The sequence below is a fragment of the Chiroxiphia lanceolata genome, chromosome 4, assembly GCF_009829145.1.
Source record: "Chiroxiphia lanceolata isolate bChiLan1 chromosome 4, bChiLan1.pri, whole genome shotgun sequence".
Classification (NCBI taxonomy): Eukaryota; Metazoa; Chordata; class Aves; order Passeriformes; family Pipridae; genus Chiroxiphia; species Chiroxiphia lanceolata.
The window spans coordinates 18,450,978-18,475,117 of record NC_045640.1 but is presented as its reverse complement, the minus strand read 5'-3'; the positions used below and the strand labels follow the sequence as shown (position 1 = coordinate 18,475,117).

Here is a 24,140-nt window from a genome sequence, read left to right as displayed (position 1 = left end):
GTGCACTCAGTTGGTTAGAGCATGGTGCTCATTCCACGAAGGTTGTGGGTTTGATCCCCATATGGACCATTCACTTAAGAGCTGGACTCAGAGATCCTTGCGGGTCCATTCCAACTCAGAAGATTCTGTGATGCTAAGTTTTAAATCATAGACAACTGGCTACTGAAACATTTCATTTTGAAGTCTAATAAAACAAAAGGATTTTTTTTTCAACCATAGTTAAATTTAAGTAATCTTTCATTAGGATTTTTTTCACATCTTAACAAGAACATTGGATGTGGCATTGAGGCTCTTAAAAATGTTTTTACTTGTTAGGAAGTTGCTATTTGCCCACTTAATCATGGATTTGATAAAGGACTGTTCCATTTGGACACAACAATATCTTTTATAATGGAAACAGTTAAACAGACAGTTGTGTGATGGTAAAATCTGCATCCTTTGAGGTTTTCAGGGCTTTACTGTACGTAACAGTGGGGCAGTTCATCTGATTTAGTTGTACTTTGTGCCACAGTTTGAATTACATGACTACCCTCAACACATTCCTTAAAACTTAAGTTTTTCTAATGTTGTAACATCAGTTAGTCACCTTCACTGATAAATTTGGGGCATCCTTATTTGCATTGTTATTTAGATTTAGGAGAAAATTTGGAATCTTTCAGTTGCTTTCTACCTTTTTTTTTTTTTTTTAGCAGTATTTTTAGTTGCTAAACAAAAGATGTAGTTACTGTAAGATGAAAGATGTTACCCTAACTCAAATCCTCTTCTTTTGGGTTTTTTTGGGCAGGTTTTCTTCTATTTGGGCAAATAAGTATATCTTGTCAGTTGAACTTTGCCGAAGAAATTTAAAATCAAAGTCTGAGATGATTAATTTTCTGTTGCTAAAACTATTTATAAGTATTTATAAGCATAAAAACAATGAAAAGTTCAAATCCAAATGCAGCTTTCTAATGAGATTGTGTCTCTCCCACCCTTTTATATGAGAATTATATCAGTGTGATTTAACCATTACTGTAATTTTGACATCTTTAGGTATCTCTTATTTCACAGTTCTCCTTTCCTAATACTTTGATAGATGGATGCATAGGTAGTGCCTACAAAGGACTGCCACTGGGAGGGATAAAAAAACCAAAACAAACAGAGACTCCCTGACTGTTGTAGTTGCAGGTTGAGAAAATTCCAACACTTTGGACATTCATCAATATGAATCCATTGCAATGGATTTCAGAAAGAGCTTTATCAGGGAGTACTCTTTGACTTTGTGGAGTGAAATTAAAGATCACTGATAGCCTAGACTAATGGATTTCCAAGGCATGTTGTCAAGGTTTTTCTCCCTCAGTGTTTTCAACAGTGAGATTTTAAGTGGGAGTTACATGATTTTAAGCTGAAATTTTAAAATATAAACAGTAAGAATAATTTTTCTTCTCTACTCCAAAGACTGTTGGTAAATAAACAGTTCATAACATTTAATATTCTCAGATTTGTCATGGTGTGGTACTGTGTTTAAAAGTCTGCTGAAAGAGCCAGTTCTTCAGGCTCCTGATACTACCATTATACAGGGCAAGAAAATAAAGTTGGGATAAGAGAAGTGTGTATATGAAAATTAATTTAATGTATTGCAAGGTAAATTTAAAGTATTTCAAGTATTTAAAATTTTTATTTACAGCTTCAAGTGTGATCCACATGCCATGACATTGTTGTACTATGATTAGTTAATCTGTCTTCAGGAAATGCTGTTGTGAAATCTTGGGATGAATTATATTTTCAGTTATGCATATCTCTGTGATGGTAGATGCTATCCTCTTGTACTGTTCTCTTTCAGGAAGAATTAATGTTGTAGTAGATTTAGGAGATGTTTTAAATGAAGTCACTTTTAAATGAAGTCACTAATTTTCTTTTTGAATGCAGAATGTTCAGATATTACCAAGGAATGAGAAATTTTACTTGTACTAATAAGTGTCTGTGAAGTTTCAGATAGTAGTCTAAGAAAAATCTTGGGTGAATAAGGAGGTAGAAATAATTTTAGCATTCATGCACTGATAACGTTTGTTCAAAACCATATAATGCTGTCAGCTGCTTTCTGTGACCTTTCAAATTAAGCTGTATCTTCAGAATATCTCAAGTTGGGAGTTAAAAATCCTGTATCGCTTGTAAAGCAATTTAATGCCATGGTTACTTTACATTTCTCCTTACAGTCCCTGGGAATTTAAGATTTAATAATCTGCTCTGGAGTTATTTCACCAGCTTTATTTGGGATCTTCAGTCAGGGCTTTGCTTTTGTGCCAGCAATGTAGGTGGAAATTTGCAATGTTGTGTCATCAGTGTATTTTTAGGATCGTGTTTTGCTCCTTTTGGTAGGTGTTGGGCACTACCGAAGCATTGAAAATTGGATAGAGTAAAGAAGACAACATTGTGCTAAACAATATCGTACTGTGTAATAAGCAAATGTCTCACCCTGCATTCAGACACAGTGGGAAAGTATCTTTGACTCTATACTCTTTCATGTGATATGAACTGATAGTATATTTAAGGGAATACATGCTGTTTCTATTCCTCCTTATAGTTAAAATACAGATTTTCAAATTTTGAAAGATGCTACATCAAAGAAAGTAAAAACGTGGGTTGGTTTTTTTTTTTTCTCGGAGATTATCGAATAAATTGAGGCAAGTTTGGTGTATCTTCGTGCATGTATATCTGTTTTAAAGTGTAATTTATGGTACATGTAATGTATTATTTTTTCCCCACAGGGATCTTAAGAACAACCTTATTAGTACTATAGATCCAGGAGCTTTTCTGGGGCTTTCATCTCTGAAAAGACTGTAAGTAGTATATCTAGCTAGTCAGTTTAAACAAAACAAACACAACAACCCTCAGAGAGAGTAAGTCTTAGGTTCTGGAAATTTAGACAGCAAAGCTATTATATATTAAAAGTTGAATATATATATATATATGCTGTCTAAATTTATACACACACTCATGCACACATGTGTAAAACAAAGCCTGCTTTCAGTCTTATGACTGAAGAACATCCGCTGCTTGTGGCTTGGCAGTCGCACTGTTCTCACTGACAGTCTCTTGTATTATTCCTTTCTTCTTGTATTTCAGTGGCTTGAAACATCACTGGGTGAATGTTTATTCAGAGCTTTGATGCCATCAAGTCTTGTTTTGTTAAATGCTAAACTCCTTATGATTTTTTTTTTCCATAGGGCATAGTGGAACATAGAGTCCCTTGCTATTAATATTATGCTGAAGTTACTGCGCTGTTAATGCTGCTTTATTGAAGGTTATGCCAAAATTCCCATTAACACATTTTTGGGGGATTTATGCCTTGGCTGTAAAAGTTCTGTACCAGATGAAACTAGAAAAACAAGATTTTAGCATGTTGGCTTTTCTTTTCTTTTTTACTTTTTTTTTTTTTTTTTTTAACACGCCAGATTTTTGGAATGTCTGTGACAACTTTTAAGTCTTGGTGATTTTGCCACTACCTCCTTCCCACCCCCGCTTTTCTTAATTTTTTTATGGTATATATGCTGATTTGTCATTGATCAGATGATCTGGTTCACTTAGAAGGAAATAATGCTGGTAATTGCACTTTTGAATACCTTAAAAATAAAATTGAAGGACTAGTTCTAGATCATTACTACTTGCAAGCTTAATTTTTATTCCTTTAAGAATATTTGGCAATTTGATTTAAGACCTATATTGAAAAATATATAACACTTAAATATTTATCTACATATAAATATAGAAGTAGTCTTATTTATGTATAATAAATGCACTAGTGTAGGTCTCTGACGTTAAAAAATTAAATGATGTGGCACATGTGATGAATATGCTATATTAATATGAAAGTTTACTTGGTAGGGATGTAAGCCTATCCTTTTCTAAGGGAATTTCCTGATAAGGCTCGGCCCGTTGAACTGTGTGTGGGCAATTATAATTACTTAAGAAATGGATTAAGGAGTCTGTATGCATGTGTATACAGCTATATAGCAGTACCTTGGGGGTTTTGCTGAAAAAGACCAAATATATATGTGGTGCAATCTGTTGCTGGTGAATCTTAGTTCATATACTTCTGTTAGCAGACTGTATGTCATTTGAAAATAAACTGGTTCATTCTAATTTTTCCTTTTTCCTATTTATAGAGACTTAACTAATAACAGAATAGGCTGCCTGAATGCAGATATATTTAGAGGACTTGTAAACCTTATTAGATTGTAAGTATAATTTGTTTTATATAAATACACCTAAGTTTAAGCTTTATGTAAGTTAACATTCTTTGTTTCAAGCGGAGTAGTTTGTTTAAGTGTGGGTTGAAAGACAGACAGCTTTGTTACTCAGTAGCAAGCGTAAAGAGCAGTGGGGCCAACCCAAACCATACTATTTGGTGCTCTGTTGGCCTTGGCAACAGTTTTCCAGTTTCTCAGAAGGTATAGCAGGGGAGGTGGAAGTGACTAGCAGGCTGTACAAAATATTTTCCTTAGAAAAATATTTCAGAGTTTTAAAATCTTTTAATATCCATGCCTTCTAGCATGGCATCGGTGTGGGTATGTTTTGCTGACTTTCTTGCATGTTTTGTAGTTCTTCATTTACTTTAGAGGATAACACGTATGATTATGAAATGTTTCCTTGCCCTGGTTTTTGGCTTCTTTCACACAGTGCTTTCACTGATATATTTTATTTATAATATTTTTTAAAATATTTTTTAAAAATATTTGAATTGATCAAATATGCTTCTTACGGCGTGTTAATAGGAATACATCAGTTCACTGTGAACAGAGAAGTTTTCAAGCTTCTTGAAAGCTATGCTCAACATGTGCTGGTTGTTTTTTTAAATAAAAATAAAGTATTTGCATTCACTTTTTTTTCACAATCTTAAAATTCTTCAGCTAAAACAGAAGTATTGGGGAACAGTTTATTTTGGGGTATTTTGCTAAGCTATTGACACCTGATTATTATTCTTACAGTCTTGTGAACTATGACAGAGTGTCATAATAGTATATTGTAGTTTTTAAAAATAGTGTTATCTTGAAGAGGGTGGGGATTTTTTATTTCATATGTTGGTTGTTTGATCATAAGTTAAAATCATGATACTTTTATTTCTCAGGAATCTTTCTGGAAACCTGTTTTCTACAGTTACGCAGGGAACGTTTGATCATCTTGGTTCGCTGAGGTCTCTGTAAGTACTTACTGCATCTAATCTTAATTTCCATGATCCCTTGTGTTCTTAACAAAAAAACATATTATATACACTTGCTTTGTTTTGCATTTTTACTTTTAATCCTCCTAACTGTTTTTTCTTATCTGAATAAGCACTTGGCAGGTGTATGTATGTACAGATATTTGGGTCTTTGTACAACCCCCTTCAAAAGCTGCTCACTATTTGTTACATAGTTCTGAAAGAACAAAGTTCTATTGGCATCTGGGCTTCCAAAAGTTTTATTCTGAATTTATCATTTATAGTAAATAAATAGCATTTATACCTTTATAACAAGGGGAACAAATACTTTTAAGAAAGATCTTAGTCTCTGAATAACAGTATAGTTTTGTTACATGTAACAGTGGGTACATCTCCACCTCATGTTATTTTGCTCTCTTGGAGTCATGAGTTGTAAGGAAGAAAGTAAATGAAGAAAATTCAGTGCTGATGATTAGCTTGCATTTTTTCCTGGTAGTCATGACAATTGGCTCCCTGTACTGACTTTCTCAGAAGCTTTGATTTCTGGCTTTGACACTTGAGTTAATTTCTTTTTTATAAAAGCAAGTGTTTCTTTTCCTCCTCCAACTTTTAATTGTTCGTAAGTTTTTATTCCTGGTGTTTTAATTGTGTATGTAAAGATTACTGTCCAAGAACACCACAGATCAGACAGGAGAACCTGGATATAATCCTTGACATTAAAAATGTGTGTATCTGGAGGAATTCCTGTGAACAAACACCAAATGAAGTTTCACAGGGATGTTGATTTTGGGTTTGAAATGTTCTGCCTGTGATGTTGTGTTATCCTCTAGACATTTGTAAATGAAAAAGTTTTCACTAGACGTAAGAAGCGGTGTAGACATAACCATATGTTTTGGTATATTTTTAACTGTTTCTAAACAGATAAAATACTAATTTCTAAAATCAGTTCATATTAATGTTTTTTAATTTAGCTGTCTTCAACAGACATCTGCGGGGAGGTTTGGTATAACTTTTTAGTAGAAAGTACTAACTTAACAGAGAAGACTTTATGAATCAGTTAAAAACCTTATGGTTTTTATATAAAGCAGACTAAAATTGTGTGAATAGTGGTTCTGGAAAGAGAAATGGGTGAGAACCTGTTTCTGTTGATTTTACTGTTAAAGCATTTGATAAAATTAAGCAATGAAGTGTGTTCTTAAGTTATGATGCCTATGCATGAACACCCTCCACGAACAAAACTACTAGAAATTTTTTCATGTGCTGGTATTAGATGTTCCTCATTTATGGAGAGAATTCCTTTTTTTCAGGGAGTATGTTCTTTTGTTCTCAGATGACAGTTTGCAGAGGCTTAGAGTATATTCTAGTGGGTAGAGGCAGGCAATTCCACTGTATTCTGGAGTTTCACTGCTTATTGTCTGTGTGTCTGACAATGAAAGGCATTGCACAGCTGTTGATGTCAAGCTTTCAGACCTTGGAGTTTTGTGGTTTATCACTGTAAATACCCATTTTTTGTTGCAGAGAATTTCAGACTGATTATCTTCTTTGTGATTGCAACATACTGTGGATGCATCAGTGGCTAAAAGAAAGAAATATAACTGTACGTGAGACAAAATGTGCCTATCCCAAGTCACTTCAGTCACAGACAGTGACTGGTGTTAAGCAGGAGCTTCTGACCTGTGGTAAGCACTCCTGGTAACTGATACTTGTTTTCTAAAGCATTTTATGTTCTGTTAATATTAGGGAACAAACTTTCTCTGCTTTGTTTAGTTTTCCTAAAATTCAGCACTTGTATGACAGTGGTAATAGTGAATCCTTTTCAGAGGCGGAATTTTAGTTGTGATTCAGTGTTGCTTGCTTTTGGAAATAAGTAAATTGATGATTGTGGATGTTAGTCTGTAGAAGAAAAGGATGACTAGCATTCTCAAGAGATAAACTCCTTTTTTCTGCTAATCTGTGTTTTTCAGACATCTTTACCTAAACTTCACAAGAGGAATTGGAAACTGATAATTTCTTTCCAGAGTCTAGCTATCTGACTTTAGATGTGTGAATTATTCTAATCCTAAATTTCTGAAGTTAAAAAGATCTTCAATTACTTTCCTACATGGTGATTCTGTTCTTGATTAGACTTCTCGTGACAAAACCATTATCAACTTGCTTAACTTCTTCTTTTATTACAATTATTCCATCTGTAAAAATTAAAAACTATATGTATCTGTGATTTTTGAGTCTTAGTAGTGAGAAGTTGTGAAGAACTAAAATGCATAAATATATTTTTCCTTCAAATTTGTTTTTCACTCTTTTGCATGTGGGCCAGCAAAAGATTCTTGAAATATATTAAAGGAGTACACATTTTGAAAAAGAATATGATGATAATTTGTATTTTTCAATATCTAATGCACTGAATGTTTATATAAATCTTACAAGTTGCAATTTACAAGGTTATATCAATAATTGATACTGAGTGTATTTTTCTCCTTTTTTGAAAATTATGTCTATAACAGATTCTTACTATTAATTGTGGGTTTATTTCTTGAATTCTAGAACCACCACTTGAATTACCATCTTTCTATATGACTCCATCTCATCGTCAGGTTGTTTTTGAAGGAGATAGTCTACCCTTCCAGTGTATGGCTTCGTATATTGATCAAGACATGAAAGTCCTGTGGTATCAGGATGGGAAGATAGTGGAAACGGATGAGTCCCAGGGTATTTTTGTTGAAAAAAACATGATTCATAACTGCTCACTGATTGCAAGGTGAATCCATAGGGGGAAAACGTATTTCCCACTCTCTGTTTTCTGCTCTGATTTGGTGACTGTTTCCATAACCAGTAAGGTCCCCTCATATCCTCACTGATTGAGCATATGTAGGCAGAAACATCCCAAGTAGGGAAGTAGTCTGTAACTTCACATATCTCCTCCTAACTATAAATTTTGAGGAAGGAGGTCTGGAGATTTGATTAGTCAAGCCTACATGCTTAAAATAGGATTTGCTAGAGCAGGTTGCCCAGGACTGTTGCAGTAGGGTTTTAATTTTCTTCAAGTTTTACTCAATGCAGTTCATGTAAAATATGTTTGTGGTAGGCCACATTTGTTCTCTTAGAATATTAAAATGATTAAAATGTTGAAAACAAGGCATTTAACTGAACTACTTTTGGATTCCTCACTCTAGACTTACTCAGCATCTACAGAGTGGTTATATATCCTGTAGTTGTACTAGTAAATTAGTACTTTGATCCTTATAACAAATCATGCATTTGGAAATTTATTTTAATTTGACCTTTCTGGAACAACTGAATGGTTTGTGTTGAACAGCAATGATAACACATGAGGAATTTGGACTTCTTTCTGAAGTCAAGGGACTTTTTCCCATGGCTGTTCTTTTTCTTCCCTACCTTGGCAAAGTTGAGAGCTTGAAGAATAGTAAATAGTTCTCTATTAATTACAGTACAACAACAATTGAGTTGTAGATAGCTCTGGTTTTGTAAGATCACTCATGGTTGTATGTAATTTGTTTCTTCATTGTCTTTCTGTATATCATCTTTTGGTAAAGCTTATATAAATTTTATTGCAAGACTGAGTTTTATTTGTTTGTTTTGTCTTCCCAGTGCACTGACAATCTCAAACATTCAGGCTGGCTCCACAGGAAACTGGGGTTGTCATGTGCAAACCAGACGTGGGAATAACACAAGGACAGTAGACATTGTGGTCTTAGAAAGTTCTGCACAGTACTGCCCTCCAGAGAGGGTTGTGAACAATAAAGGGGATTTCAGGTGAGTAACCTCAGGGGTTTTTTCAGAGGAAAGTCCATTTAATCTCGTTTCTAAGATTTTATACTTGAAAGGCACCTATGTGGATGTTTTCTTGTAAACTGTGTTTAATAGATTACCTCTTTAAAAGTATTATATGCTAACAGAAGTGCATGAAACTATACCATGAAATGTTAAACTTTCAGCCAGTTAACACATCCTTGAAAGATATGGAAAGTAAGCTATTATATTTGAAATATATCAATGAAATTGTTGGAATAGAATTAAACTTTTTTAGATTACCTGTAAGTTAGAGTTGGACTACATACTGATAGGGTGATTTCCACCAGGATATAATTCTCTATTTAAAATCTTTCTGCTCACATACAACAGAATCACTATATCAGAAGTACACAACGTAGTTTGGGGTTTTTCCCCCATTGTATTAGAATAAGTAATATGAATGGTGCTGCTTCCTTTTAATGATTGTTGGGACTGTAGTGGTAGCTCTGATGTTCCACTGTGTTGGGTATTGCGGAGTATTTTATCTTTTGTTCTTATCTCTTCACCTGTTTTCCCTTTTCTGATCTTTCTGCTGCTGGTTACTCTAACAACAAGTTACTCCTGGAGGTGCCAGCTGTAACAGATAGCTTCTGTATAGATTCTCTATATGTAAGGTAATTCCCTTTATAACTACTCTGTGTTATACCTCCCTGCAGTAGCTCCTACTGAGAATTAGTGTATGTAATAGCATTGTGTTCCCTATGGTGCATAGGGTTTCTTAATGTTGTAAAAACTGCTTTTATCTGCTCATTTCGCTTTTCTTATGCTGCTTGGCTGTGTTGATCTTCTGCTTGGTCTTTTGTTTACACTTATAATCTTTCCCTGTGTACATTAGAGTTTTTTGAAGTCATCATCTTTGTATACAGCTGATCTAAGACCATGAGTCTTTTATATTAAGAAATGAAAAGTAAGTTAAAGCATGTTGTTGGGGCATAATTTGTGGGGGGAGGGAAGACAAGCTTTCAAGTACAAAAGGCCTCCTCCAGTTGTAGCTAAAATTTAAGTAAAGTCCTGGCTGAGAGCATTAGTTCCAAGTTCATCTTCTTTATGTTCATTAGTTGGACAATTGCTTGCTGAGTATGAGCAACTATTAATAAAGAAAGTAGTGTAAAGATCACTTACTGCACAGAGGCAATTTGGAACTACTGAAGAACTACACTTTCACATTGTAAGGAGTTATTTATATAAGAAACTTTGTGCATATCTTCTTTTTACACTGTGGTGGTTTCAACTGCGGGGATAAGCATTACATTAGAAAATGAGAACTTCCTGCTTAAGGTAAAAGGCGAAGAAAGTCAAACAGATGCATGCTGTATTCATCAAAGAACACATCTATTTAAATCACTTATGCATTTTTTTTTTTATGATACAAGTGTGAATTGTTCTTCTTTCATTAGCCATTAGAGGTGAAAACAGATGGTAAAGGCTTATTTCAAAGTGTTTCCCATTAAATTAACCTGTGCTGTTCAGTGACTGTTCAGTGGAATAGGATTTACCCCCTCTGGAATTCAGTAGAAAGAAATAAGATTTCAGGAAATGTTCAGCTTATCAAAAAGTTCACGATATCTGGGTTTACTATAACAGACTTCCACTCATAGCTTAGGTAGAGTAATAAGAAAGAGTAATTTTTCACCTTTGAGAGCATATGGAAATAAGGCTTTGACTAGTGAGAAATGCTTCAGAGCAGATGGCTGTAAATGATCCTAGGTGAATTTGATTTTATAGTTTTTTAGTTGGAACTGGTTAGTCATTTTAGCTTGGAAGGTGTTTCAAAACTGGCATCTAGACTTTTATCCCTGCAGAGATGGGATAGCAAAGTAGCAAAAAAACGTTTGTCTTCAGCGTCTTTGGCTCAGTAATAGTTTAGCATAGTTTATAAAGGTTAGGCAAAAACTTCATTATAGAATCTATTTGCTTTAACTTAAATATCTTTTAAGTCTTACTCAGCTAATATCCCTGAATGTGTTACAATCGATGATTAAATTGAAAATACAGTTTGTATGTTAAAGTGCTTCCACTTCAGTAAATCCTTTAACTGTTGTGTTTAACATAATTTTATGATGGTAGTTGATAGAATTCTTTCTTAAGTATAAGAATTAACTTTTTGAGAGCTGTTACTCCCTGGGCATAATATATTTTAAAATTGTAATTATCATGCTAAATTTAGAGAATTACTAGGATGTAATAATTAAAAAATACTGGACTATCTGTAAGCTAATTAAATTATGATATAAAAGCTCATTGTAACTGAAAGTTATTGTTCATTTTAAGAAATTAATGCTTTCAAAACAGAATTAATATATATAAAGGAAAGAATTCTTTTATAATCTCATGGACTGACTTTTCCCCCCCGCCCCCCCCCGAAATGAAATTACAGTACTTAAACATAAATGAGCCATCTTTTCCCCCACAGCTGTCTACTCTTATGTATATGTGATAAATTTTGAGCACCTAATTATAAAGAGTAGTGAAATAAGTGTTAATACAGTCTGCATTTGCACTTCTGCTAGCAGATAGGTAAACTGTGAAAGATATTGAAGATTAGACTCACAAGAAATTAAGAATACAGACTTACATATAGCGTTTGTTTGGATGGTAAGAATTTCATGTCATTACTCACCTTTTGAACCCTGGTTGAGGGATGTACTCTCCAAGTCCTTTGAAAGAGAATGCCTCCTCAGCTCATCTCATACAGGTATTGGGAGGAAACAGTTCATGACTGAGAACAGTGCAGCTTAACATTCATTTAGCAAAAATAGGGAATAAGGAAAATGTAGTCGAAGCTGGAATTAGTTCCCCTATCTCATTCATCACTGGGTTGCAAAGCAACTCATACCCATAGAAGGTGTATTGTGAATGAGAGAGGGAAGAGGATAAGGGACATTGTTCCTCACAAAGCATTTATTTTCATGACACTGTGCATTTGTATTGGTTTTGTGTATGTGAGATTATGGCAGAAAGCTCTGGGGTTTAAATTGCCCACCTTCTATGTCTGGTTTAGTAGAAAGCTTTCTAATTCATTATACAAATAATACATTAGTTTGAACAGTAAAATGTGTCTGTAGATACCTAAATTCTAATGGGCTCTTCTTAGGCTGTGCTCTCATGAACATCTTACTTATAAATGACTTGGACACAGGAGTGGAAGGGATACTAGGCAAGTTTGCACATGACACAAAACTGGGAGGAGCTGTTGACTTCCTTGAAGGCAGGCAGGCCCTGCAGAGAGACCTTGGTAAATTAGAGAGAGGATTGAGCAATCACCAACTGTATGAAGTTCAACATGGGAAACTGCTGGATTCTGCACCTGGGATGCGGCAACCCCAGATGTATGTACAGACTAGGGAATGAGATGTTGGACAGCAGTGCCATGGAAAGGGACCTGGGGGTCCTGGTTGATGGCAAGTTGAATATGAGTCAGCAGTGCCCTGGTAGCCAGGAGGGCCAACCCTGTCCTGGGGGGCATCAGGCAAAGCATCACCAGCCGGTCAAGGGAAGGGGTTGTCTCACTGTGCTCTGCACTGATGTGACCTCACCTTGAATATTGTGTGCAGTTTTGGGTGCTACAATATAAGAAAGATATTAAGTTCTTAAAAAGTGTCCAAAGGAGGGCAATGAAGATGGTGAAGGACCTTGAGGGGAAGCTGTATGAGGAGCGGCTGAGGTCACTTGGTCTGTTCAGCCTGGAGAAGAGGAGACTGAGGGGAGACCTCATTGCAGTTACAACTTCCTTGTGAGGGGAAGAGGAGGGACAGGCACTGATCTCTTCTCTGTGATGGCCAGTGACAGGACCCAAGGAAATGGCCTGAAGTTGTGTCAGGGGAAGTTTAGGTTGGATATTAGAAAAGGTTCTTTACCCAGAGGGTATTTGGGCACTGGAAGAGGCTCCCCAGGGCAGTGGTCACAGCACCAAGCCTGACAGAGTTCATGAAGCATTTGGATGATAATCTCAGACACATCATGTAGCTCTTGGGGATGGTCCCGTGCAGGGCCAGGAGTTGGGTGTGATGATCCTTGTGGGTCTCTTCCAACTCAGCATATTCTGTGATTCTGTGAAATTTGTTCTAAAAGTAGCACACAGTATGAGACTGTCTGGCATTGTTTGTATTCTTTTGAGAAGGTCATGGCAAAGGATGATAAAATGCCATGTAGGAAGATGAACACAAAGGAAACTCAGCAGGAATAAAGGAACAGTAACAAAAGAGAAAGAGAGGGGTAACAAAAATAGGAAGGTGGAGATAAAAACATGGAGAAAAGGCAAATAAATAATCTTATAATAATCTAATAGCCTTTGAAGTAGTGTTAAACACTCGAACTCTCACTTTTTTGTTTGATAGCTACAGAAATTCCAGAATATATATATATATGCATATAGCTTAGAAATCATACTTGTTTAAGAACATAGTCATTAAAGCTCTCCTGAAAAACTTGTTATTTCATTTGAGTCCTAATCTGAGAAACCAGAGAGAAACTGTTTCCTCTTTTTCTAATTCTGTACCACTAGATGTGAATAGTGAGAAAAAGAACAGCATGTGCCATTTTTCAGTGAAAATATTTGTCTTGGTGGTTCTGTCATAAACATCTGTCAGGACCACAGAATTTAAATTATCCTAAGGCCATGTGGCACTCAGTCTGTAAGGCAATACATTCAGTCAAAACTAAGCCAACCACACTTTAACTGAAAATGCTTTGGAAAAATACAACTTTTAGAAAACTGTCTGTAAAGACAGAGACAAATACCGCTTTCAAAGTGACATCTTTGATGTGGAAACTTAATATAAAAATTTCAGCATTGATAAATGGTTTTGGAAATTATGTTTTGGCACTCCAGTGACGTGTTTCTGGAAACCTGACTCTGCATTCTGGAAGTGGAGATTTGGGTGTATTATGCAAGGTATTTGTGGGCCTGCATGTCTTCTAACAGCTGTGCCAGCTGATTTATTACTTGTCCTCGTCCGCCTGTGTTCTCTTTGGCTTCATTCATTGAAGGCTTATTATGGAAACATAAGAATTGGGAACATAGAAGTATTTCATCTCCGTACTTGTTTTTCCAGTCTGTGTTGAATCAGAATTTATTTCTGTGTTGAATCAGTCCTTACTGAATTTCAGTGATTTGGATAAGTTTACATGTATTGTATCCCCCTATCCCTCCTTCCCACCCCCCAGCACATCCATAACTTGCTCTCTCCATGATCAGAGTTGGCCAGACATGATAGAGTGTGAAGTTTTTATTAACTTGCTAGAGTGCATGTAATGTTGCACTAAAGTTACTGCTGGGATTGTGGCAATTCACAACAAGGCTGTTGTTATTTTTAGTAAGGAAGATTTTTGTCCTTTCTGCCACCTTTTCTTCTTTATGGACAAAAAGATGGTAAAAAACTTATGTTACCATTGCAGAATCCATACCTGTTCTTTTAATTAATTTCCATTCTCTAGAATACCTCTGATAATTCCAGGCATTTAAAAATCTGTGCTAATTATTCTTAAATTTTTCTTTTTAACTACCTCCATTGCCACCAAGTATCGTGTAGGTTTTCCTTTCTGATAGTGGTTGATGGTGACACTTCTGTTAACTACTTGAAGTGGCTGCTGAGGCTCTGAATGTAAGGGAATGCATATTTGCTAGGCTGGATGAAGCTCTACTATGATACCCAGATAATCTGCTGTCTCTTCTAGTATTCAAATACTCTGGTGATGGTTGTAGTAACAAGTCTCTGTGTCTTAACAAAATTATTTTATTACAGTATAGAGAAGTTATGTGTAATGCCAAAGCTGTGATAAAATTTAGTTAAATTTAAGTCCCTATTTTCTAGTTTAGTTTGTATTTATCATCTAGTTTTTTGCATTAGATTTCTTACTGACTTTAAATTCTTTTATAATTGTTGCAATGACCTGTGCAATATAGGGATGCCATCAGCAGCCATCTTTTTGTTGCTTGTTGCCCAAACCTAAGTAATGGTCAAAATGGCCTGCAGTAAGAGTCTTTCTTGCATTACTGAACATGCTAAAATTGTTCTGTTGGAACTGATTAATAAGTAGGAATCTGAGATAGAGAAGACTTTCAATATACCTCAAAAGGTTAATCTCTTCTATTATTTAATATAATTGAGAAGTGTAGCCTTTTGCCTTTGTCCATCCCTGCAGTTAATTCTCTTCTCTGAGGAAGAGCTGTGATTAATCCGAGCATCTTCAGTAAGAGGAGTTACTTAACTGATGAATAAGGAGTGAAAATGGTCCTGACTTTTTCAGTTTGTCTGTTTTGGCAATAGTATTTAAATTTTTAATTTCCTGGAAATGGAACACCCTTCAAGGTGTTTACTTCATCCTCCTCCAAACACAGGATTATTTTTTTCCAAGATAGATATATTCTGAGCATTTCTTAATTTGGCCCATAGCAGCGAATATATGGCCATTTACTAACAGGCAGTCCAGATAAAAGCAAACTTTGAATCACAATGTAATGCACCGGAACTTTTTGTTTGCCCATTTCAGTTTTTGGATTCAGCTGCTTTGGACAAGGCTCTTTGAAATACTTAAAACTGAGAAAGACTATATTAGCTTGTAGGGCTTTTCAAGGATCTTGACTTATTTATGGTACAGAAAACTGGGGGTGATCAAATGAAGTTCTGTTGCTCTCAGTTTTAGTGAAATCTCATATGTTGGGTTGTTGGATTTGAGATACTTAGCATTCTGCAATTTAGGTATGTATCCTTTTCACTTTTAAAATTTAAGAAATTTATGTATTAGTGATTATAATACTGCTTATACATATATGAACAGGAGAGAGAGTGCCAGAATCAGGACATTCTTTGCCCCCGTCCTTCTCTCCTCTCAGCATTGCAGCTTAATTCAGGCATGATTTCTTTCTAATCTTAGTTTTCCTTGAATCAATTCTGCTCTCATGAGTGATCAGTGAACTAAAGCTGTATTGCAATCTAATTTTTGTATTTATTCTTTATTTCTTTTTTATCTGTATATATGTTTATACAGATAAAAATTCACAGTAAAATTAGAGGAGAAAGTGGAGAGAATGTTAGAAGTTTTCTTAAGGCGTGCTTAGTTTCATATACCTTGAGTGAAAGGAATTATTTTCTACTTTCTTAACATTTTTAACAAATTTTTTTCCCATTAAATTCTGTTTGGTATTTTATTTGTTTACAGGAGCGGTCAAAGTGGTTGTACTACTGCTACTATTTCTTAAGTACTGTAAATGTAGTCTTCTGTTCATATCTGCACTTTGGTACTGATATGAATGCAGTTGTTTGAAAGTTACATTAATGCATATAAACAGGACAAGTAGAAAACTAGTATTCAGCTTGTTTTTATAGTGTTAACGGGGGTTTTTTTCATGAAGTAGGGAAGGGTTTTTATAAAAAAAATAGACTATTTTTAATTATTTTATAAACACCTTCTTCTCTCCACCTGAAACCTCATGAAAGAATTTTAAAAAAGCATGTTAGCATTAGAACTCATTTTGTTAATGGAACAAATATGAACAACTTGAAAATACTGAAGATGAGCCAAGGTGGCCTTTTCAATAGTTTAGTGATGCTTAGTTTTGAGTGTCTCTTTATTTCATGTTGTAGTGCTTAAGCCTTTTATTTACTTGTCATGTAAATTTGTCTAAATGTGGGGATTTTTTTCCTTTTGACTCCCCAGGTGGCCCAGAACATTGGCAGGCATCACAGCATACCTGCTGTGTACACGTTATTCTGCTGGCAGTGGGATATATCCTGGCAACTCACAAGATGAGAGAAGAGCCTGGCGCAGATGCGACAGGGGAGGGTACTGGGCAGAGGAGGATTACTCCAGGTGCCAGTATGCAAATGATGTGACTCGAGTTCTTTATATGTTCAATCAGGTAATTTGTGCATTTCTTTAAAATCAAATTAATGAAAATAAAACCTCAAAGGACTCTTCATCTTTTTTAAGCTGGTAATAATGGTGGTCTAGATCAGTTACGATGAACACATGCCTCTGAGTACTGTAGTGGAACTTATAGGTTTAGGTTAAGAGCTTGGTTTGGTATCTCTCTTGAGTGCCCCCGGATTGAAAGTGCAGGGGAAATTTTATTCTTTGTACTCATGTAAAGCATAAGAGAGTTGTGCTTGTGATTATTTTTGTCAACCTGATGCTCTGTCCTGTTCATGTGCTATAAAGAAGCAAGGTGGGCTTGAGCTGTAATGGAGAACAGCTTTTTTCATTCTACTAATAGAGTAGTCCAATTCTGCTCTGCTTTTGTTGCTGTAAACCTCTGTGACCAATGAGAGATGACTAGTGAAAACAGTGAGTATTAAATAGGCTTCTTTAGTCTTTTAGCACTTACCAGGATACGAGAGTGTTGTAGAATTGAAATGTAGCTATGAAACAAAATTTTTCAGCTCCAGGCTCTATTTGAGGCTTATCTAGTTAATGCACACTTTCAGAAGCACTATTCTGCAGTGATGTACCCAACCTTGTATATGTAGGTGCTGTGTTGTAAATTAGTCCATAAAGCTTTGAACCTCTGGTCTAAGCTTGTTGTTTTCCAGTCCAGTGTATGCTATCAGATCCCTAGTATCATTGCAACTGGTGAAACTATGGAGATGACATTGTCTTCAGTGTGGTGTTTTGGAGTTTATATGGTGGTTGGTTTTTTGTTTGTTTTTAATAATACAACTTGGTCACTTGAGTTGATGATGTTGGTAGCACCATCCATGTTTAACATGGGACTGTGGTGGTTGCCTGACCCCAGGGTAGAATTTCTCTCTGTTGGGTGAGTTTGGAGTGTTTTAGTTTATGAGGTGACATTCTTTTAGAGTAAACTTCACACTGTGTATCAGAAGCACCACAGCCCCTAAATGACACAATTGGGATTTAAACATCCCTTTTGGAGGTCTTAGATTTGTACACATAGTGAAGTCTTGATGTCTGCTTGCTGGGGCTAAATCCAGTTGGAGGCAAAAGCATTGAACTGCATTTTGTGTATGTGGGTTGTTGTTGACTTGTTTCCTCTGTGTTCAGTTGCTTACTATTGCATACATAGTTTTTTATAGTTCTAGTTCCCTGGGAACCCATGAGCACTGATATAAGAAAGGTGGCAAGGGAGGGAGGGAAAGAAAGGAAATGGCTCTTTTGGCCCAAGATAAACTTACGGGTTGACATAATTATTTTTATTTTACTGCTTTATATTCCTAGCCTTAGAGGGGCATGCCATGGCGTGGTCACAAGAAACATGTGTAAGGGTGATGTTTCTTAATGACTGGTTAGCAGGTGAAAGATAATGTCGGGAATCAGTTTGTCCTTTTGTAGGACGCACAGCAAGGATGAGTGTTTGCTCATTTAGAGCTTTGATGCTGCTGATTTGCTTTTTTTTCTCGCCTAGGAATTCAAATTTTCCTGCAAGACCTGTGACAGCTCAATGCTACTCCTGCCTACGTACTGTAGTCCAGCTACTTAAGAGCCTAGATTACTTAAGCCTGTTATTACTGTTTTTGGTTAGCCAACATTTATCCGGTTGTGGACTGATACTGACAGTTTCGTGGTAGGAAGTTTAAAATGTGAGGATTAGATTGGTATCTTCAAAAAAGCAGAAGTGTAATTGTCATGTGTGAAGTAGATACTTCCTCTTATCTGCTTAAAAATACATGTACACAGGTATGGTACACTGAAGTAGAGGTTTCAGATTTTTTTTTAAGGGAAGAAGTGGCATGTTTTGGTTTAGAGTTGTTTTTAATCCTTAGAACCACCTTCTTTTTACATGTAGTAGGTCTGGAATTTTTAGCAGTATTCTGCGCAGAAATTTATTGTCTGAGATTAATATTAAATGTAATCATAAGCATCTTTAGAGCCTTTGAACAAAAAGGTAGTTGAGGTGTTTTGAACATTAGAATTTTGCCAAGCATTTTAGATTGAATAAGGGTCTAAGTTTAAAACAGAATGATGCCCTTGTAACATTTGTATAAGAACATGTATATTTCCCTGTTCTTGTTTGTGTATATTGAACAGGTATAGTTTTAGCTGAAAAGTAATTGATGATTAAAGAAAAAATTTGAAGAAATTATACAGAATATCTGAATTTGAAAGTTGACTTTGTTCGGCATGTGTTATGACTTTGAACTTTATTTGCACTTTAAATACATGACTTCTGACATTTGCAAAAATTATCTTCTGTTAGTTGCATTCAAATCTATGTGCAAGTGCTAAGACATCAGGGACAAAGACAGAGTTGTGCTTATGTAGCACATTGCAAATTTAGTAGGGCAGACTAGATATCTGTACACCAACAACCAGAGAGACAGAACCTCTCTAGTTTGGATTATCATGGATAAACAGCATCTGAACATGAGCTGATAACATTTGCACAGCTTTCCACTGTGCTATATAAAATTTCCCATTTTCAGTCCCTGCTAGCTCAGGCATGTTGATGTTGTGTATTATTTAGTGAAGAACTTTCCAGCATGTGGCTTGCTTCAGGAATGAAATCATGAGCTTTGTCACAGAAGATCCGTCTTGGTTTTTATGTTTGTATTCCTTTCCAAACGTTTCTATAATTACAGAATTGAGAGTGAATGCTACAGCAGTGGTGTGTTTGAATTTGTTTTAGCTTCTCTTGCTATAAAATGCTGTATTTTAGGAACTTTCTGTTGTCATGCCTAGGCTTTGGTGAAAATTAAAATAAGCATTTGACAGTACTGTTTTGGGGCTTTTTGCTCCTTTTCTTTTTTTTGGTGCAGTACCTCTCTCCCTTCTAGGACAACAGCACAAAACCCAGTTTCTGGTTGCAGGTACAAATCTGCAGGTTCTCTGTCTTGGTTGGCTTAAAATATTAGGATGGTAGTCCTTGGTTACTTAAAACACTGTCATTCCTGTGGGAATTGCTCTCCTCTTTGAGAGAATGCTTATTTTTTAATTGATGAAATGTTGTCTCTACCTTGTACTTTTCACTTCAAAATGTTCATGTTTTGTTCTCTATGTAGATGCCTCTCAACCTTACTAATGCAGTGGCAACGGCAAGACAGCTCTTGGCTTACACTGTTGAAGCAGCAAATTTTTCTGATAAGATGGATGTTATTTTTGTGGCTGAAATGATAGAGAAATTTGGAAGATTTGCTGAAAAATATAAAGAGGTAACTGGATAGTTTGCCATCACTTTAAAGATAATCATAGTGTTTGTCCTTAAGTGTTCTGAGCAGTGAAACCTTCCCAACACTAGATGCAGGCACTGAGTTAGTGGACTATCAGATTCTATTGCATGTTTTTGTTTGTTTAGTAGGTCCCTGAAGTTGCTGACCCATGGTCACAGACTTTGCATTCGCGCTGAGATGATCCAGCATTCACTGGACCTGTAATGTGAGTAACACCTCTGGTCAGCACTGGAGCAGGGAGATAGGTACAGTAAGTCTGTTTTTATTTAATATGGAGTGGGTCACACAGGTTTTCATTGGTATCCTCTTATTTAAAAATACAAATAATGAAAGCCTCAGAGATCCTCTCAATAATGAATAAAACAAGACTTATCTTCTCCCCTTCCACCATGGTAGGCTGTCTTTATTCAATATTGAGCTTTATCTCTAAGGTTTTCAGTATTCTTCTATCTTGCAGGATATAAAATAAGACATTAAAATAAAATCTTAGAGAATGCTCATTGCTGGGGAGAAAAATACAAGTAGTGGAATAGTCCCACGAATGGGTAGGAACTCTCTGTTTCACTGCTGAACAGAGGTTTTATTGATCTCACTGTACAGTGCATGTTGGGAAGTTGGAGACTACAATGCCTCAATATTGAACTTGTTCAAAAAAATAAAAGGCAAATTTTACCCGTCCACCCCTCAGCAAACCATAAATGCTGTTTCTACATCCTTCGCAGAACTCCTTGGAGAATTTTCAAGCTAAATCTCCTTTTTACAATCAGAGCTTGGATTTTTTTTTTTGCATATTTTGGAATTACACACACAGTTCATTAAATGGGTGCTTTTTTTACCTAGTCTAAAATAGAAACATGTTTTAGATTTCTGCATGATTTACTACATTAAAAGGATATTTATTTCTCAGCTGTGATTTATTGTCTGTAGAGTGACATAATCTGGCATTACTCTACCATGTCTGAAGGTAATGGGTAATATGAAAAAATAGGTTAAATTCATAGGTAGTTTCGGTCTTAGTGTTTCTTTTTATCTCGGTTGGATTTGAAGCCAACCTTTGATTTGCTGGTATATTCAAGGAACACGAGTGCAGTTTCATGTTATAATTGTAGTAGCTATTAATGAGACTAATTTCTTATGAGGGTATTACTCCACAAACTTGTTCTTGACACCATTATTCATATCTATTTACTTACACCATCTTATTGTTAGTTCCTCAGTTTGTGTTACAGTGGCTATTCTGAAATATTAGTACTATGAACTATAGAAAGGTTCATTTAATAGCTCTTTAATATCAGAAGAAACAAGACAAATGTTCAGAAAGTTCTTATCAAAGTGTCTTGTTAGAATACAGTTGGAAAAAATTGTGCATACCTTGATAAGCAGGAGAAAGAATAGTGTGTAATATACTTTAAAAGTATGAAACAACTTCAGTTCTTCAAGTTCAGGATCCTTATACTGATAATTTACTGTAAAATCACCATTTGTTGATGTGTAAAACTTGCTACCTCTTTTCAAGTAGTAATAAGTTATAATAAGGACCTTCAATTAATTTAACTTTGATTTGTTCTTGAGAATATAATGAAAACAGCTACAGCCTGCAAATTTTACTTGAGACTCTGTTAGTTGTTGAAAATTTTTACTGATTATAATTTCTATCCCTCAGAGAGGCAGTTCTAAAAGTAGTTAATATTTTTATATTCCAATTCTGGCCTTTATTTTTAAAGATTGAAAAAAAAAATACCCCAAACTACTGTGTTCTCTCCTTTTTAGTAATAGTCTGAAAAGAAGTTGGGAAGCCTGGATGGTAGAGGATATGTCTTCCTCACCCTACCCTGTCTCTCTTCAAGCAGAAAATTTCAGTCCCTAAATTTAGCAACTATAAATTGTGTTTCAATCAATTTAACTAGAAAATACACTCACCTTTGCTTTGTGGTCCAGTATTTATCACTGCTCCTTAAATGTTTTGAAAATCCAGTGTAGGTCAATGTGGGTGCTCGTTAATTTTGGCAGAGTTGTGGCGTCAATAAATGAGTTCCCTTTATAGTTTGTATTTGTTTGTTGTACAGAAGGCAGGGCGAGGGCTGTGAACATAAACTTAAAAGTATGTAATTCATGGTTTGAAAGCAGTACTGCTACTTAGAGGTATTTACTGTCTGTCTCGTGTATACCTGTGACCTAAAACAGGTCATGCAAAATAAAAGACAAGCAAGAAACCAATCAAAAACAGTTAGACCTGCTGAAAGGAAGTGAAACAGGAGCGTTCTGTGCTAATTTTTGCCTGTATTACTCTTACTCTCTTCAATCATACTTGCAAACTGTATTATTGTTAATTTGAAGTTTATTTTAGGTTCTAAAGTTGATTGTAAATAGACCTTTAAACAATTAGTACAGTCGAACATGGAGTATTTCTCTCTCTGCTTTTAATGAAATATTTGTATTTATCATGGATTTTTTTCTAAGTAAAATATAATCAGACAAATTACATTGGCATAACTTTTTTCTTTGCTGGTGGTAAATGTCGGAGTCAAAGTATTTCAGTATCTCAAGATGACAAGAGGTGATTGAAACAGGAACAACCAGTTTCCTTTTGCTTTTTGTGCTGTCAAGTCGCTTTGTGTTTTCTGATAGTGATCCTACTAGATGAACACTTTCAGAGCTACAAAAGAGTCTTATTTCTCTTCTGTGTTAGCTTGGTGATGTGATGGTGGACATAGCAAGTAACATTATGTTAGCTGACGAACGTGTTCTGTGGATGGCACAAAGGGAAGCAAAAGCTTGTACCAGAATTGTACAGTGTTTACAGAAAATTGCTATGTATCGGCTTGCAAACGGAGCTCAAGTTTATTCTACTGTAAGTATGAATTTATTTATATAGAAGACAGTTTTCTTGCTCTTGAGTTTGTTTTTTATTTTTCTTAATGTGGGTGTTTTCTGAAATGTCTACTATTCCTGCAGGGAGAAGAGCAATACTCTGAACAGATTTATTCCTGCCAGATAAGCAGGAAAGGTCTTCATGCCAGTTTTTTTGTGAAGGCAGAGAATTCCTTTATTTATTATCCTTTCTGTGGTGTGTGAAATTATTTTGTGTTTGATTTTTGTCATCACAGTATTCTCCAAATATTGCTCTTGAGGCCTATGTAATAAAGGCTGCGGGCTTCACTGGGATGACGTGCACCGTATTTCAGAAAGTGGCTACATCAGACCGTACAGGACTCAGTGATTATGGGAGAAGAGATCCTGATGGAAATCTGGATAAACAATTAAGCTTTAAGTGCAACGTTTCAAATACACTGTCAAGTCTGGCTTTAAAGGTCTGATACTCTTTGTTTCCCTACAGACTTCGTAATAATACCTTATGTATAAATATTTGGAAAACAAGTTTATAATTATTAATTTTAATGTTAAATTAGCATTTTTTGTGTAATCCAGAATGACTGTGACAGGAATTAAAGGGACAAGGGATATTATAGTTTGATTATAAAGTAGGTTTTTTAATGGACAGAGCTTTTAATAAATAGGTGTGGTTTTCTATTGAAAGGTATACAAAGTTCTTAAGTTGAAGGATCCTTTCAGACCTTTTCATAAGGATGGAAACTGAAACATGCCCTAGTTCATAATAATATGTCTTTATTTTCCTGTGTTTTCACCTTCATTATATATTAAACAGATATTACCAGTCTCCTTAAATATCTGAAATACTCTGCTCAGAGTGATACTGTACTAAGCGTGAAACAGAAAACAGACCTGAAAGGTTAATTTTGTGTTTGTGTGTGCATATAGTGTATAAACACACACACACACACACACGTGTATATATATCTCTATATGTGGGGGTGTATGAGATGGAAGAACTTCCTCATATTCCATAGAAGTATTTTTTCAGTTACATTCGCCAACTTAGCAGTTTGCTTTTATCACTTAAATTACTTTAATGTCACTGCAGGGTGTATATTAGAAATTATACTTAAGTAATTGTATGAAATTATGTGCATTCTTCTCCACCCCAGTATAATTTATGTAAAAGTTAA

The 24,140-nt window shown here is 35.4% G+C and overlaps 1 protein-coding gene across 1 annotated transcript in view; it reads left to right on the top strand.

Annotated features, from left to right (window-relative positions):
- ADGRA3 (adhesion G protein-coupled receptor A3) overlaps positions 1-24,140 on the top strand; it is a 55,831-nt gene that overhangs the window by 18,546 nt on the left and 13,145 nt on the right. Inside the window, exons 3-12 of the mRNA XM_032686387.1 lie at positions 2,745-2,816; positions 4,143-4,214; positions 5,105-5,176; positions 6,695-6,855; positions 7,718-7,931; positions 8,783-8,947; positions 16,646-16,847; positions 19,945-20,094; positions 22,802-22,963; positions 23,220-23,423. Of these exons, the coding sequence (XP_032542278.1) occupies positions 2,745-2,816; positions 4,143-4,214; positions 5,105-5,176; positions 6,695-6,855; positions 7,718-7,931; positions 8,783-8,947; positions 16,646-16,847; positions 19,945-20,094; positions 22,802-22,963; positions 23,220-23,423 (1,474 nt within the window). The remainder of the gene's footprint in view (positions 1-2,744; positions 2,817-4,142; positions 4,215-5,104; positions 5,177-6,694; positions 6,856-7,717; positions 7,932-8,782; positions 8,948-16,645; positions 16,848-19,944; positions 20,095-22,801; positions 22,964-23,219; positions 23,424-24,140) is intronic.